Below are 14,407 nucleotides of genomic sequence, written 5' to 3' on the forward strand. Positions count from 1 at the left end.
TTCTTTGTATTCAGTTAATAACTGAGCTGGAAGAGTATCATGGATTGACATATCTTTGAAGTTTTTTTCTTCCTTCGGTAATAGTTGGCTGCTCAGTCTCCATCAAATAGACTGGCTAACAACGGGAACTTATGCCATGGAATCGCCTACTGCTCTGTGGTGCCAATATATTAGTGTGCCAACATACAGTGTCCCTCTGGTGTGAAAAATGAATCAATCTGGTGTGAAAAAATTAATCAATCAGAGGCCTTATTGTCTGTTGCGCTTCCTATACTTAAACAGTGACAAACTTTAAAAGTATTACTATAAAGTGCTTTTAGTTGTCCTGAGGTTACTATATAAATGCAAACCTGTCTTATCTTTCAATTTATTAGCCACTGGGGTATAATGTCCTGGCTCCCCAGCATCACACTTTGGGGGTCCCTCAAAGTTGCGCTGGAGGAATCCCTTTTGGAAGTTCCCACCTAAGGGTTGACCCAGCAATTGTCGAGAAGGACTAACTTCCCCTGGATAAGCTGGGCTGTGCTTGGAATCATCCAACAAAGCGATTTAAATCACTAACTTCGGAAGATTCTGCCAGTTTTGTCCTTATAGTTACTCTGAAAGAGTTAGAAGGGGGAAAAGAGCATTTCTAACTTTAGAAGTAACTATTTTAAACACCCATGCCAAGCCCTGCACAGGACCCCCCCCCCCCCCCCCCCCCCCCCGCCCCACACACATGCACCCACACACACACGCCCCGGCCCCCTCAGTCAGACCCTGGCCCGACCCAATACCCGACACCACTCCCCAGCCCAGTCCAACCCATCTCGATCCAACCTTGACCTGGTGCTGGCAGCTAGTGCCATAAAAAGGTGATGTGTCCTCCCTCGCTGAGCTCCATTTACCCCATGCGGCTACATGCTTTGCTGCTTCTGTCTTTCTTGGCCTGCGTGCAGAAGGTCAGGCGAGACAGGGGCTTTGGAATTCCAGCGAAGGTAAGTCAACCCGTTTCAATCGCTCCACATTGGCAGCTGCACCTGCATCTGCCAAGTTCCTGAGCTCTGAAACTCCCTCCTTAAATCTCGCCACCTCTCTATCTCTCAAAGATGCTCAGTGAAACCAATGATCAAGGTTCTGGTCATCTTCCCCAATATCTATTTATGCGGCTTGGTGTCAGATTATGTTGTATAAATGCTCCTGTGAAATGTCTCGGGTCATTTTATTACGTTAAAAGTGCTATATAAATACAAGTCATTGTTGCATTGACTCCTAATCTATGGATAAATCTTCAAATCCCACTGCTTCTCCATAAAGTAACAATAATCGTTGTTACTGCATTATGTTATAGCAATAGAATGTCATCTGTAAAACATTGGATGCAATTATCATTCTAAATATGCTGCTGCTTCTTCTTCCAGTAGCTTACTAGACGGGTAATGAAAGAGTAAAAAGCTTTTTTTAAAATATTTTTATTAAGGCATTTAGAAATAAACATCAAACACAACCACAACCAAGATCAAAAAGCGACAAACAGGAGATCACATCATAACTAAATAAGTAACTAACACCCACAACCCGCCCTCCATACCATGCCCCCTGTAATAAGACCACGGAGCCAGAAGTCCCGTCACCAGAATTCCTTTTATTTACAAACCCACAGCTGAAGAACCATGACCATTCAGTCTGCTGTCTACACTGGGAGTGCAGAGGATCTGACACTCCCTGCTATATACACAGAAAGGGGTTCCCTGATTGGGCCACTAATCATATTCTAATTACACCCCCCTCCTCCCCCCCCTGCTGCTGATTGAGCTGTCCTGGAAGAAATCAAGAAACAGTTTCCATCTCCAGGCAAACCCTTCCACAGACCCCCTCAAGACGAACTTAATTTTCTCCAGCCTAAAGAAATCCGCCACTTCCCACCTCGTTGCCATGGTTATATTTGCCCCCCAGTAGTAATTCATTTCATTATGGCAAGGCAAGCCTGCCTACACACCCCCCCCCCCCCCCCCCCCCCCCCGTCGCCCCCTCCCCAGCAGTGCCTTCTTTACTCATGGGGCTTTCCCCGCCACACAAATCCCGATATCAATGTGTTAACCTTCCTAAAAAGGCTTTTCAGATAAAAATCGGGCGGTTCTGGAATAGAAACAAAAACCTTGGAAGCATAGTCATCTTCACGGACTGCACCCACCCCACCAGTGACAGTGGAAGCACATCCCACCTCTTAACATACCTCTTCATATGCTCCACCAGCAAGGTCAAATTCAACTGGAGTAATTGCTCCCACCCCCTCACCACCTGGATAATAATAATAATAATTGCTTATTGTCACAAGTAGGCTTCAATGAAGTTACTGTGAAACGCCCCGATGCCCACATACCTGAAATTTGCCCTCACTACCTTAAACGGCAGCTTGCCAGCCTTCTCTCTTACCCCCTCCCTAAGATCGGGAACACCTCACTCTTCCCCATGTTTAATTTATACCCCGAAAACCTGCCGAATTCCACCAAAATGTCCATAATATTCCCTATGCTTTCCAGTGGGTCCGAAATATACAGCAACATGTCGTTCGCATATAGCAAAACACCTCCAATACCCCCCCCCTCCCCCCAGCACTATCCCTTTCCAACCCCTTGACACGCTAAGCGCCAATGTCAGTTGCTCTATTGCCAAGGCGATAGGGGCTGCATGGTAGCACAGTGGTTAGCACTGTGGCTTCACAGCGCCAGGATCCCGGCTTGGGTCACTGTCTGCGCGGAGTCTGCACGTTCTCCCTGTGTCTGCGTGGGTTTCCTCCGGGTGCTCCAGTTTCCTCCCACAAGTCCCGAAAGACGTGCTGTTAGGTAATTTGGACATTCTGAATTCTCCCTCCGTGTACCCGAACAGGCGCTGGAATATGACGACTAGGGGATGTTCACAGTAACTTCATTGCAGTGTTAATGTAAGTTTACTTGTGACAATAATAAAGGTTATTATTACTTTTTTAAAAAATATTTTTATTCTCCATTTTCACATTTTGTTCAAAATTTACACCCCACCAACAAACAGTCAACGGTAACGAACACAATGTCAATCCCCTTATTAACAATCTCATCCTCCCACCAACCCGCAAACAACGGCCCGCATGACAATATAAGCATCGAATAAAAGAAAACCTCCCAAGGAAAAACCACTCTATTTTCCTAGCCTCAGAGCTAAACCTCTCCAAACAACATCCCATAAGTTTTAAAACTATATGCAATATCCAGCATAGTTTCCATACCAGGCACTTATATCTTTTGGGTTTGCATCTGATTTGGAAGAGAGACTACTGGCTTCTCAAAACAGATTTTCTCCAGACAAAAATTGTTGGGAGTGAACACAGCTTCCTTCTGTGTGGGCTGTAATCTCAAACAGTTCCATGCATAGGGTGAATTTGACTCTGATATAATGTCTTGCTTTTTGATCTTCCCTAATCTGAGATAACCTCAGCGGTTACTTTTAATTATCTTTATTACATGAGCTCACTTTATAGAATGTAAATATGAAATCCACCCACACATTCCATTGTTCCTAAACTTGTTCTCTGTGTTACTCAAACCCCCAGTTCTATCAACTCAGAGATTCTACCTCTTCTTCACCTTAAAAAAAATCTTGTTTTCCCTGTAGCCATACAACCACCACAACACATTCCAAATTATTGGATTTTTTGTTTTTCTAATTTTATCACGATATGGACTTGAAAATTTCACTTTGTTTCACTCTCCAAATATGCTTCCAGAGTCGCTTAGTTTTTCCAGCACTTTCAGTTTTTGTTTCAGATTTCCAACATCTGCAGTATTTTGCTTTCATTGTGCACAACATGACAGAAAATGGGCTCCAAGACTTTCTGATGCTACAATGGAGGGCTTGGTGCAGGATGTGCAGAGGAATAGAAATGCCTTTTCTACGCCGAGGCCATCCAAACAATTATTGCAAAGGCACTGGGAGCAGAAAGCAGGCTGAACAAAGTCAGAAAACCCAAGACTTAGGGCAGCACGGTGGCGCAGTGGTTAGCATTGCTGCCTCACGGCGCTGAGGTCCCGGGTTTGATCCCGGCTCTCGGTCACTGTCCGTGTGGAGTTTGTACGTTCTCCCCGTGTTTGCGTGGGATTTGCCCCAGCAACCCAAAGATGTGCAGGCTAGGAGGATTGATCACGCTAAATTGCCCCTTAATAGGACAAAATGAATTGAGTACTCTAAATTCAGGCCACTGCCTCAGCGTGAATTGCAGCATTAGCAGCAGCCACACTATGTGGAGGTGCGCAGTGGAAGTTCAGACTGCTCTCACCCTCAGTTTGCTGCCGTTTCTATCTTTGTGTAATTTCCAAGTGAGTGCTATGATGCAGTGAGGACAGCTCCAGCGCCCAGGCCTCCTCAAAAGGAGATGAAAGGTGAAAAAAAAAATTAAAAATCACTTATTGTCACAAGTAGGCTTCAAATTAAGTTACTGTGAAACGCCCCTAGCTGCCACATTCCAGCGCCTGTTTGGGAAGGCTGGTACGGGAATTGAACCGTGCTGCTGGCCTGCCTTGGTCTGCTTTAAAAGCCAGCCATTTAGCCCTGTGCTAAACCAGCCCCTAGTCCCAGGTGTGGGACTGTTGGCTAATGTGACACTGGGTTTGCGTGCACAGTTCATGATTCGATCACGGACAAGCCGGCCATACAGGTGCTGCATTTGTTGACTCTTCCCTTCACCTCCTCAGCTACTTGCCATATAGATGGTAGCATGGTGGCTGTGCAACATGCGGCAGATCACCACAAATCTTGACACGTATTCTGCCAATTCTGCAAGGTTCCTGCAGACTGGTCCAGGCAGCGGAAGTGTTGTTTAATGGTCTGCTCTATCGCAGTTTGTGTGACAGAATGGTTTTCACTATGAGGATATTGCCCACGTGTTCATAGCTTATGTACAGGTGACAGGAGCCATGTCATCAAAGAATATCCTTTGTCATCGAAAAGCAAACCTTCTGGTTTGTAGTGGTGGCTTATATGCAAATGGAACAGTGCACTGCTGCAGAATGAAAACATTCTGACTGTTGCCAGGATACTGGGCATTGTCCTGCATGATAGGCTGCATACGGTAGCACACCAGCTGGATGGTGAAGAAACGGAATCACTTTCGGTGATGGTCATCTCAGAGCTGACACACGGCAAACACAAAGTGACACATCAGCAGACAATAGCACCCAGCAGCATGGTGGAGCCTGCAATCCTCACAAGGCCAGGTTACCATGCCAACTGCTGCTGTCTGGTAACAGCAAATCCATTGGTTTCAGCTCTCTTAGAATGCAGAGGCAGGAATTTTCCCCTCCGAGCCTAAGTCCAATGGAGAGAGTGAGAAGTTGGAGTGATTTCCCCTGGAGATTGGGGCAGATGAACATGGTGAATTGTGCAACGTTCACCTCATTAATTATATGGCTGCAAGGTTCACATCGAATCTCAGGGCGAGACGGGAAGATAGTCGTGCACACCACCATCATTTTTAAGCGCCATATTTAAAAATCACCAGGACATCCATTCACCCATTGTGCCAGGACTGTCAGAGAGCAACAAAATATCAAAGCAAAGGCAGCAAGCTCTAGCCCCACGCTTCAGTGATGTCTCCCTGGGGATCCTCCTCCAGGCCATCCAGGAGAGGTGGGCAGTACTTTTTCCAAGAGATAATAGCAGGAGGCCTTGCCATCTGACCGTGGCAGCCTGGGAGGAAGTCGCAAGGGTGGTCAGTGCTAGTGGGAGGCAGAGGCCTTGGGCCTCCAGAGGACACCTGCCAAAGTCATCACAGGCAAGAGGGCATAGTAGTTAGCAGGCTGCCTCCACCTCGGACGTCAGGAATGTTCCTGGCTATAATGGGAGGGTTAGAAAGATTAAGATGTTCTGAATGCAGATTGATGGCAAGGGTTTACAATCATTGATATGGTTTGGAGACTTGTAAATATGTGTTAATTTGCACTCGATGGAAGTTCCTGGATTCATTCTTGCTGCTAGTTGCTTGCGTACACTCCATCTGTTTCAGAATAAATACATCATGGAGGACCAATAATTGATGTCCCACTCCTTAATGGATTCCTGCATATGAAGCTATTGCTCTTTGACAAGGGAGATGAGAGCCATGTGTGAGAAGCCACCCTTTCACACTATTCTAGTTGCCCACACCAGTGGTTTTCAAACTATATCAGGGGACCCATGTTTACAAAATGACCGCCTCTCACGACCCACACCACGGACAGTAGTCTTCACAGTTAATTTTTAAAAATCACGTTCATTGTTGGCACTTCTGTATTACTGAATGTAAAAAAATTGCAAATTAAAATATATTTTCTGTTTTTTGTTGTTTATTGGAGACCTAAATAACTTGTAATAAAAATCTGCATAGGTCTGCGTGCGAGACGTTTGATCGCAGACTCCTGAGGTGTTTGATGGGGAAATGAGGAATTTCTTGGAAACATGCCTGGATTTGGGGCTGATGAGGAAAGAAGGAGATTCACCATCGATCGCAAAGTCAGTCTCACTGAGAGAGCGACTGATCTCAGAAAGTGAGCGGAGAGTGGCTCCCCGTTTTAAATATACACCAAACCCTGTATGCACACACAGCATAACTTTAAACATAGATCTGATTGACAAGGTTAAGAGTAACTGAAACTCAACAGACATCAACAAGATTAACTGTCGCAGGGCAGCACGGTGGCACAGTGGGTTAGCCCTGATGCCTCACGGCGCCGAGGTCCCAGGTTCAATCCTGGCTCTGGGTCACTGTCCGTGTGGAGTTTGCACATTTGCCCCGTGTTTGCGTGGGTTTCGCCCCCCACGACCCAAAGATGTGCAGGGTAGGTGGATTGGCCATGCTAAATTGCCCCTTAATTGGAAAAATTAATTGGGTACTCTAAAATTATTTTTTTTTTAAAAGATTAACTGTCGCAGAATTTGAACCAACACTGACAACATTAATGGTAACAGAAATTCAAGATTAATTGACAATGGTAATAGCGGCAGACATTAAACATGCATCTGATTCATAACGTTAACCCTGAAGTCGGTCTCTTTGTGTGATCATTGACTCTGTGCTTCCTATGAGCTGTACTTAAACAGATACATTTCCCCCTTGACTGGGATGGATGGAGTTCCCAAACCCACACCTGTCACCCCAGAACCTAGTTCAGAATGGGACCAACATAAATTAGCTTTGTGACATTCGGCCAGTTGAAAGGTGGGGAGATCCCCCATAGGATAACAGGAATTATCAAAGGAGTACTCCAGCTTTGAGTTATTGACTGGAGTACTTGTGGATACATATTTCAGTCGGAAGTCACTTGGTTTTGGGTGTGAGATTAAGGCCTGAAACGAATAAGAGCGTGAAGCGGGTTGGCTGCCATTCACCTGTATGCCCCTTCTAGGCATCCACCTCTCTCTCTCTAACTGGAGCCAATGCCAAATGTTGCAGTGCAATGGACAGCTCTCCACCTTGCTGGGAAGCCGGTGTTATGCGAATCCTCTGGGCCAGACCTGGGCTTCACCATACAATGAAGAATGTTTTTAAAAAAGCTCTCGTCCAGCTTCCCCATCATTATCAGGGTGAACCTTTAGTTATCAGTTGCGCTGACCTTCAGCTCCACCCTACTAAGAAGACCTTCTTTCCGCCTCAGTGTTTTGCAATTGGACACAGAGGAAGGTGGCTTGCTGCTGAACTGCCTTCACACTAAGATGGTGTGTGTAACCATTTAGAGTGGCTTCACTAACTTTTACATTCATCCTGTCACCCACCAACATCTCTCACCCCATCACTGCTGATCCACCCCCTCCCCAATGTGATAGTCCCTCTGTCACACTTGAACCTCGCCCATCACCCTGGATGCTATAACTGTCTTCCCTCCCAGCTGAGCCTCCACCAGTCACGGTGCCCATGTCCTCCCTGATTCTGCCCACTTGCCCACTCCTGTTATCCATGCCACCATTCTTGTCCCCAACAATAAACCTCCCAATGAGAACTACACCTGCCACATCCCACTTTCACAGTGACTGTCCCTTCCTACCAATAACACCTTCAGTTCTCCACCCAGGACTCCACCATTGACTTGGCTGACTCTGCCCTTTTAAACACTGCCCTACCCCTTCCCCCATTCACACCCCTCTTCCCCTTCATGCCTTTCTTCCTCCTTTTCCTTTTCATGCCTTCCACCCGTTCCCCTTATTGCCTTTCTTACCTGCTGACTCCACCACCCTCCCTTTGTCTCTTCCAGCACCCCTTCCCCTCATGTCTTCCACCCTTTCTCTTTGTCTCTTTCACCCCTTCCTCTTTGTCTCTTCCAGCACCACTCCTTCTCATGACCCACTCATTCCCCTTTGTCTCTACCACCACCCCTTCCATTTGTTTCCAGAAGCTTCTGGTCCAAAAGAGTTTTAATCAGCATTTATGGGGTGCAAAATGGGTTCCGGACATTGACCAACGGGAAAGGCAACCCACCATTAACCGGCCATGAAAGGTTGGTGAGATAGATTTCAAACTGATTTCCTGATGTCAGGAAACTGATTTTTGGACTGCCACCACATCTTCCTTCTCTGCCCACCATAATTCCCACTGCGAGTGGGCGGGGACAATTCTGTCCAGAGACCTTATGCAACAATGAATAGCAAATTGGGAGATAATACAACTGTTGCCTGCTCCAGCCTGGAAGGATCCAGATGCATAAAGGTTCACCTTCACAGCCACTGGAAATGACGTCTTCATCCCGCTTTAAGGCTGTAGTTCTGGTTACAGCAGGCAACAGATTTCAGTGATGACTCCTTAGTGAAACAGAGATGTCTGACACATTGTTCCTTTCTAAAGTTCTGGTAGGAGAAATGCTCCCTGAACACCCAAAGTGAATATGCTTCCCGCTGAGACCCCTTCTCACCCTCCTCCTCCTCCTTCTTCCAGCAGCTTGTCCAGCTCTGTGCTGCCTTTGCTCATTCTTCCTGTCATACTGTAGTCCAAAGGGGGATGCATACTAATATACTGGTTTCTGGAAGAAAGAGATTACTTGAATTCAGAACATATGCCATATCACACCCCGCAAACTACAGGATCTTAAAACAACCCTGCAGACCACCAAATACATCTGCAATCACAGAAATGGCCAGTAGAAACCACCCAGCAACTATCCTAATGATCTCTTAAAATAGTGCTAGTTAGTGGGTTGGGAATCCTTCCTGCTGTTTATTGCTTGTTCAGTGTTAAAGGGACAGCAGGTCATTAAACTTCAAAATGGCAGCATTGGTATTAAACCAGCTGACTCAGGAACTGCAGTTCACACCAACATCTCAAGGGCAACTAAGAATGGACAATAAATGCTGGCTTAGCCAACAATAGACTGATGTCACAATCTTCCTACTCTGCAAACCTCGAGAGGACATTCACTCTGTACACTAATGCTCTCATCGAATCCAGTATCTGGTGTACCATTTTGGAGGCATAACCACTTATGTTACATTGACAAATCAGGCGCCTTGGAGCCAAATTTCACTGCATCTGTATTTAGGCACAAGAAGGACAATAATTTTTTTTTTCTTTATTCATTCTTGGGATGTGGACATCATTGACTGGGCCAGCATTTGTTGCCCATCCCTGAGGACATTTAAGAGTCAATCACATTGCTGTGGGTCTGGAGTCACATGTAGATCAGACCAGATAAGGATGACAGATTTCCTTCCCTAAAAGGACATTAGTGGACCAGATGGGTTTTTACAACAATGGCTTCATGGTCGTTAGACTTTTAATTCCAGACTTTTATTGCAAATTTCACCATCTGCCCTGGCGGGATTCGAACCCATGTCCCCAGAGCATTACCCTGGATCTCTGGTCCAGCGACAATACCACTACGCTACTGCCTCCCCCACACAGAAGACAAATTCTAAAAGCGAATTTGATAGGTTTCTCAATTTTCAAATATGTGTTGATGTACCTGGGGTGCGTTTTCTTTGCGTTATAATGTTGTTTTTGGATCTAACAAATATTTTATTCTTTACAAGGTAGGCAATGGATAAAGATTCTCCTGCTCAGAGTTGTGGCTCTGTTTCCTTGCCTTTTATTTAGGAACGTAGAACTCACACCAATGGTTTCTATTATGAGTTAAGGTGCCATTTGATTTTGATTCAGACTGATGGCTGTACGTTTGTTTCATTTCAGCTACATGTGTGAAGTATTTCTAAATGGGGGGGTGACCAGCACTCATAGGCAAGACCTCTCATTAACAAGGATATTTCTGCATGGTAGAAGCACTCATTAGTAACTCTATTTAAGATTTTTAAACAGTTGGTGGTCTCAGCAGTAGACAACCTCCATAATTTTACCAACGGTTAACTGTCTATTCAAATCATGTCCAAATGCAAGTTTATTGCAATTCATTTAAGGGGCAGCAGGGTAGCATGGTGGTTAGCATAAATGCTTCACAGCTCCAGGGTCCCAGGTTCGATTCCCGGCTGGGTCACTGTCTGTGTGGAGTCTGCACGTCCTCCCCCTGTGTGCGTGGGTTTCCTCCGGGTGCTCCGGTTTCCTCCCACAGTCCAAAGATGTGCGGGTTAGGTGGATTGGCCATGCTAAATTTCCCGTAGTGTCCTAATAAAAGTAAGGTTAAGGGGGGGTTGTTGGGTTACGGGTATAGGGTGGATACGTGGGTTTGAGTAGGGTGATCATGGCTCGGCACAACATTGAGGGCCGAAGGGCCTGTTCTGTGCTGTACTGTTCTATGTTCTATTTGACTTCATTCATCGTTTTTACAAGCAGTTAGGTCCTATTCACTTCTCACACATGTCATTAGCTTCTTCTACTGAAAACATAAAATGGAAGACCGTTTCTTTCCATCTTTTAGGTTTCATCAAATTATAAACTTATGATCTAGTTATTTTAAAAAAAAAAAATTTTTATTGGAATTTTTTACAGAAAATATAAAAATATAACAACAAGTATAGCAACAAGCAGTAATATGCAACTAACAGCCTCATAACACCCACAATTCCCCCCATACCGTAACATCACATGTATCACACTCCCCCCACCCCCCCCCCCCCAACAAGAGAACTTAACCATAAATTAAAATTAAATAAATCGAATTTAAATAAGATAAGCAAGCATAATCAACGTCCCCCCCCCCCCCCCCAGGTTGCTGCTGCTACTGTCCCCGTACCCTATCGTTGAGCCAGAAAGTCGAGGAAAGGTTGCCACCGCCTAAAGAACCCTTGTACCGACCCTCTCAGGGCGAATTTAACCTTCTCAAGCTTAATGAAGCCCGCCATGTCATTGATCCAGGTCTCCACGCTTGGGGGCCTCGCGTCCTTCCACTGTAGCAAAATCCTTCGCCGGGCTATTTTTAACAATGCCTTAATGAATGAATCCATTTAGGGCAGCACGGTGGCGCAGTGGGTTAGCACTGCTGCCTCACGGAACCAAGGTCCCAGGTTCGATCCCAGCTCTGGGTCACTGTCCATGTGGAGTTTGCACATTCTCCCCGTGTTTGCATGGGTTTCACCCCCACAACTCAACAGTAGTGAACTCGCCAACATTGAGGGCATTTAAAAGTTTATTGGATAAGCATATGGATGATAATGGCATAGTGTAGGTTAGATGGCCTTTAGTTTTTGACTTCCCATGTCGGTGCAACATCGAGGGCCGAAGGGCCTGTACTGCGCTGTATCGTTCTATGTTCTATGTTCTATGTGCAGGATAGGTGGATTGGCCATGCTAAATTGCCCCTTAATTGGAAAAAAAGAATTGGGTACTCTAAATTTTAAATAAATTTTTTTTTAAAAAGATGAATGAATCCATTTAACTTCTATCTTTTTTGTTTTTGCATTTACTCAAATTTTTCTTTAGAGTAAGTAATTACATTTGCATAAAGTAGAGAAGATCATGGTCAGTAATTGAGGGGAAGGAAAGAGACAAATGATACTTCATAGACAGTTGTTAGTTAAGTGGAAAGATCTAGTTCAGAAACATCACAAAGCTTGTAACTGTACTAAAAATTACCTACTTTATTATAAATAATAAGTTATTGGCGGCATAATTTTCATCAAAACTGGAAAAAGCTAGAGATGTAAGGGGTTTTACACAAATACTGACATAGGGAAAGAAGAACAGAGAAGGTTCATTTTGTTTCTTGCAGATGCTGCCTGGTTGCCTGAATATTTCCAGTATTCCTTTTCTTGTGATTTCCAGGTATTAATCTTGGGGTCACCCTGAGTAAATGTATTGGTTCAGGTATTATAGAGGGCTCTTGCAGAATATTAGCCAAGATACTGAATATCTACCTTCCCCTATGGCTGGTGATTCTTCTTCGGCCTGCTCTATCATCATGTACTTATCGAGCAGGCTATTGGAAAGGTCCAGATTGCTATCAGTTTTACACACACCTTTAATACTGACCCCAACCCCTGATGGACTTGGTGACCAATTTTACCTCCGATTATGACCTCCGCCTCGGTGACTGCCCTCTCTCTGAGCCCACCGATCAGGTCCAGGGCCCACCGCTCTGTTGCAGTGAGGGGCTGCAGGTCCGGGGGTCCCCTCCGGTCTTTTCCCTCTCCTGGCAGTTGTAGGCCAACTTTTCCTGGAGGGGGCTGGGGAGACAGAAAACGCACAATGTTAGACAGTTGGACGCATGCAATACAGGGGTGGGTAGCTGGTGGCCTTTGTGGCCAGGGCATGCGGCCACAGCGGCCGGTATGGGTGCTGACAGGGTGAGAGTTCAGTCGCGCTTCGGGGCGGGGTGGGGTTACTGGTGTGTGGGACGGGGGTTGGTGCCAGGGGCACAGTGCTGCCTACTCACCCTGGCCGCCCTGAGGAGGTTGTGCAGTTTTTTACGGCACTGTGGCAGGTCCTGGTGGTGTTGCCCACGGCGCTCACAACATCTGCCACCTGCGCCCAGGCCCGGTGCACGGCGGCGGGTGGCAACCTCCTCCCCACCCTGGGTTACAGGGTAGCCCGACTCTCCTCCACCTCATCCAGCAGGGTCTCAAGTTCAGCATCAGTGAATCGGGTGCTGTTCTTTGTGCTGCCACCTTGTTGGCTGGGATGAGTGTGTCTGCAGAGTGGAGTGTTTATATACGGCTGCAGCTCGCTAGCCTCATGAGTGCCAATATTGATTCCAGCAAATCAGGAACCGTTTTCCATTGGAACCAATTGTGTTCCACGTAGCGCTGGTGCTAATCCATCAACAGTTGATGAATTGCTCTGGGATGGTGCCAATTCTGTTCTCACAGAAGTCCACCAATTCAGTCCCATCGTCGACACTTCGGGCTGGATTCTCCGATTTTGCGGCTAAGTGCCAACGCCAAAATCAGCGGTGAATCCTCACCGATTCCTGGACTGGTGAGGGGGTAGCTGTGGCGGCGGGTAAAACTCCCGGCTTCCCCGCCAAAGATGGCCGGAGAATGGCCGGTCTGTGGCCGCGCATGTGTACGGTGATGACCTGCAGCTGTTGCGTTGTGCGACATGCCACTGGCCGCATGCAGACTGCGACCTGCCAGATAGTGCTCCCCTGGATCCCCCCCTTGCTACTCCCGGACCACCCCCACCAGTCCCACCAGCCCTCGCCGAAGTGTCCCCCCCAACACTGTCCGCAGCCGCCATGCAAAGTTGATGAAAACTCAGAGCACACGTGATCCGTGCCTTCATGAACTCGGTCCAGCGGGGGCAGAGCATCGGGAGAGGGCCTTCAGGGGACATCCTGAGGTCGTCCCAACGGAGTGCGGCGTACTCCCCGATTACACCATTTTGGAGGGGGCGGAGCATCCGAAAACAGACAGCGTCCCTGATTCGGTCATAAAAAGGGATTCTCCGCCCAATCGCCGATGACGATATCGCCGTCGGGCAACGGAGAATCCCGCCCCCAGTTTCTAAAATGAAGAATCACACCGGGTAGGTGGATGAATTTGACACAAAAGAGCTCAGTTGAACACATCCTCTGACATCTGCTTGTTAAATGTAACTGCAGGGTCAACCAAGCTTCACATTATTTAATTACTTTTTCTTGTGCCTTCCTGCTTGGGAATAATTGCCTTCGCCTTTTCTTATGTATTATTTAGGTTGAATTGTGAGGTTATAAAAAGGGTTTAGAATTAATTATATTGAATGTAAATATTTAATATTTCCTGGGGAGCCTGCCTCTGGACCCCCAATCCCCTCCTCCACTCCTAGAAGTGCAGCATTTTTAGGCAAGGTGTGACGTGGTAATAAAACATCAGTCTTGATATATGAATTATGGAATTATAGAACAAAACATTATAGACGGGGGGGGGGGGGGGGGGGGTAATTAGGTCCATCATATCATAAGAGTAGTTTTAAATGCAAAAATATCTTTGTCTACATTGCTTTCAGTGGAAGCCTGATTTTCAAAAAGTGTAAAAATTAACACTAGGAAAAAAAAACAAATCGACT

General features: G+C 46.3%; 1 protein-coding gene across 2 annotated transcripts in view; it reads right to left on the reverse strand.

The window, feature by feature from the left end:
- LOC119953367 overlaps positions 1-14,407 on the reverse strand; it is a 37,290-nt gene that overhangs the window by 10,633 nt on the left and 12,250 nt on the right. Inside the window, exons 2-3 of one of the 2 annotated variants that reach the window (XR_005458008.1) lie at positions 12,429-12,588; positions 7,937-8,999 (exon numbers count right to left, since the gene is read on the reverse strand). Coding sequence is in view for 1 of the 2 variants with exons in the window: in XM_038777564.1 (XP_038633492.1) it covers positions 8,892-8,999 (108 nt within the window). In the remaining variant the exon portion in view is untranslated. Of the gene's footprint in view, positions 1-7,936; positions 9,000-12,428; positions 12,589-14,407 lie in introns of those variants that run through there. The other variant, XM_038777564.1, reaches the window with a different exon arrangement.

This window comes from Scyliorhinus canicula, chromosome 2, assembly GCF_902713615.1.
Source record: "Scyliorhinus canicula chromosome 2, sScyCan1.1, whole genome shotgun sequence".
Lineage (NCBI taxonomy): Eukaryota > Metazoa > Chordata > Chondrichthyes > Carcharhiniformes > Scyliorhinidae > Scyliorhinus > Scyliorhinus canicula.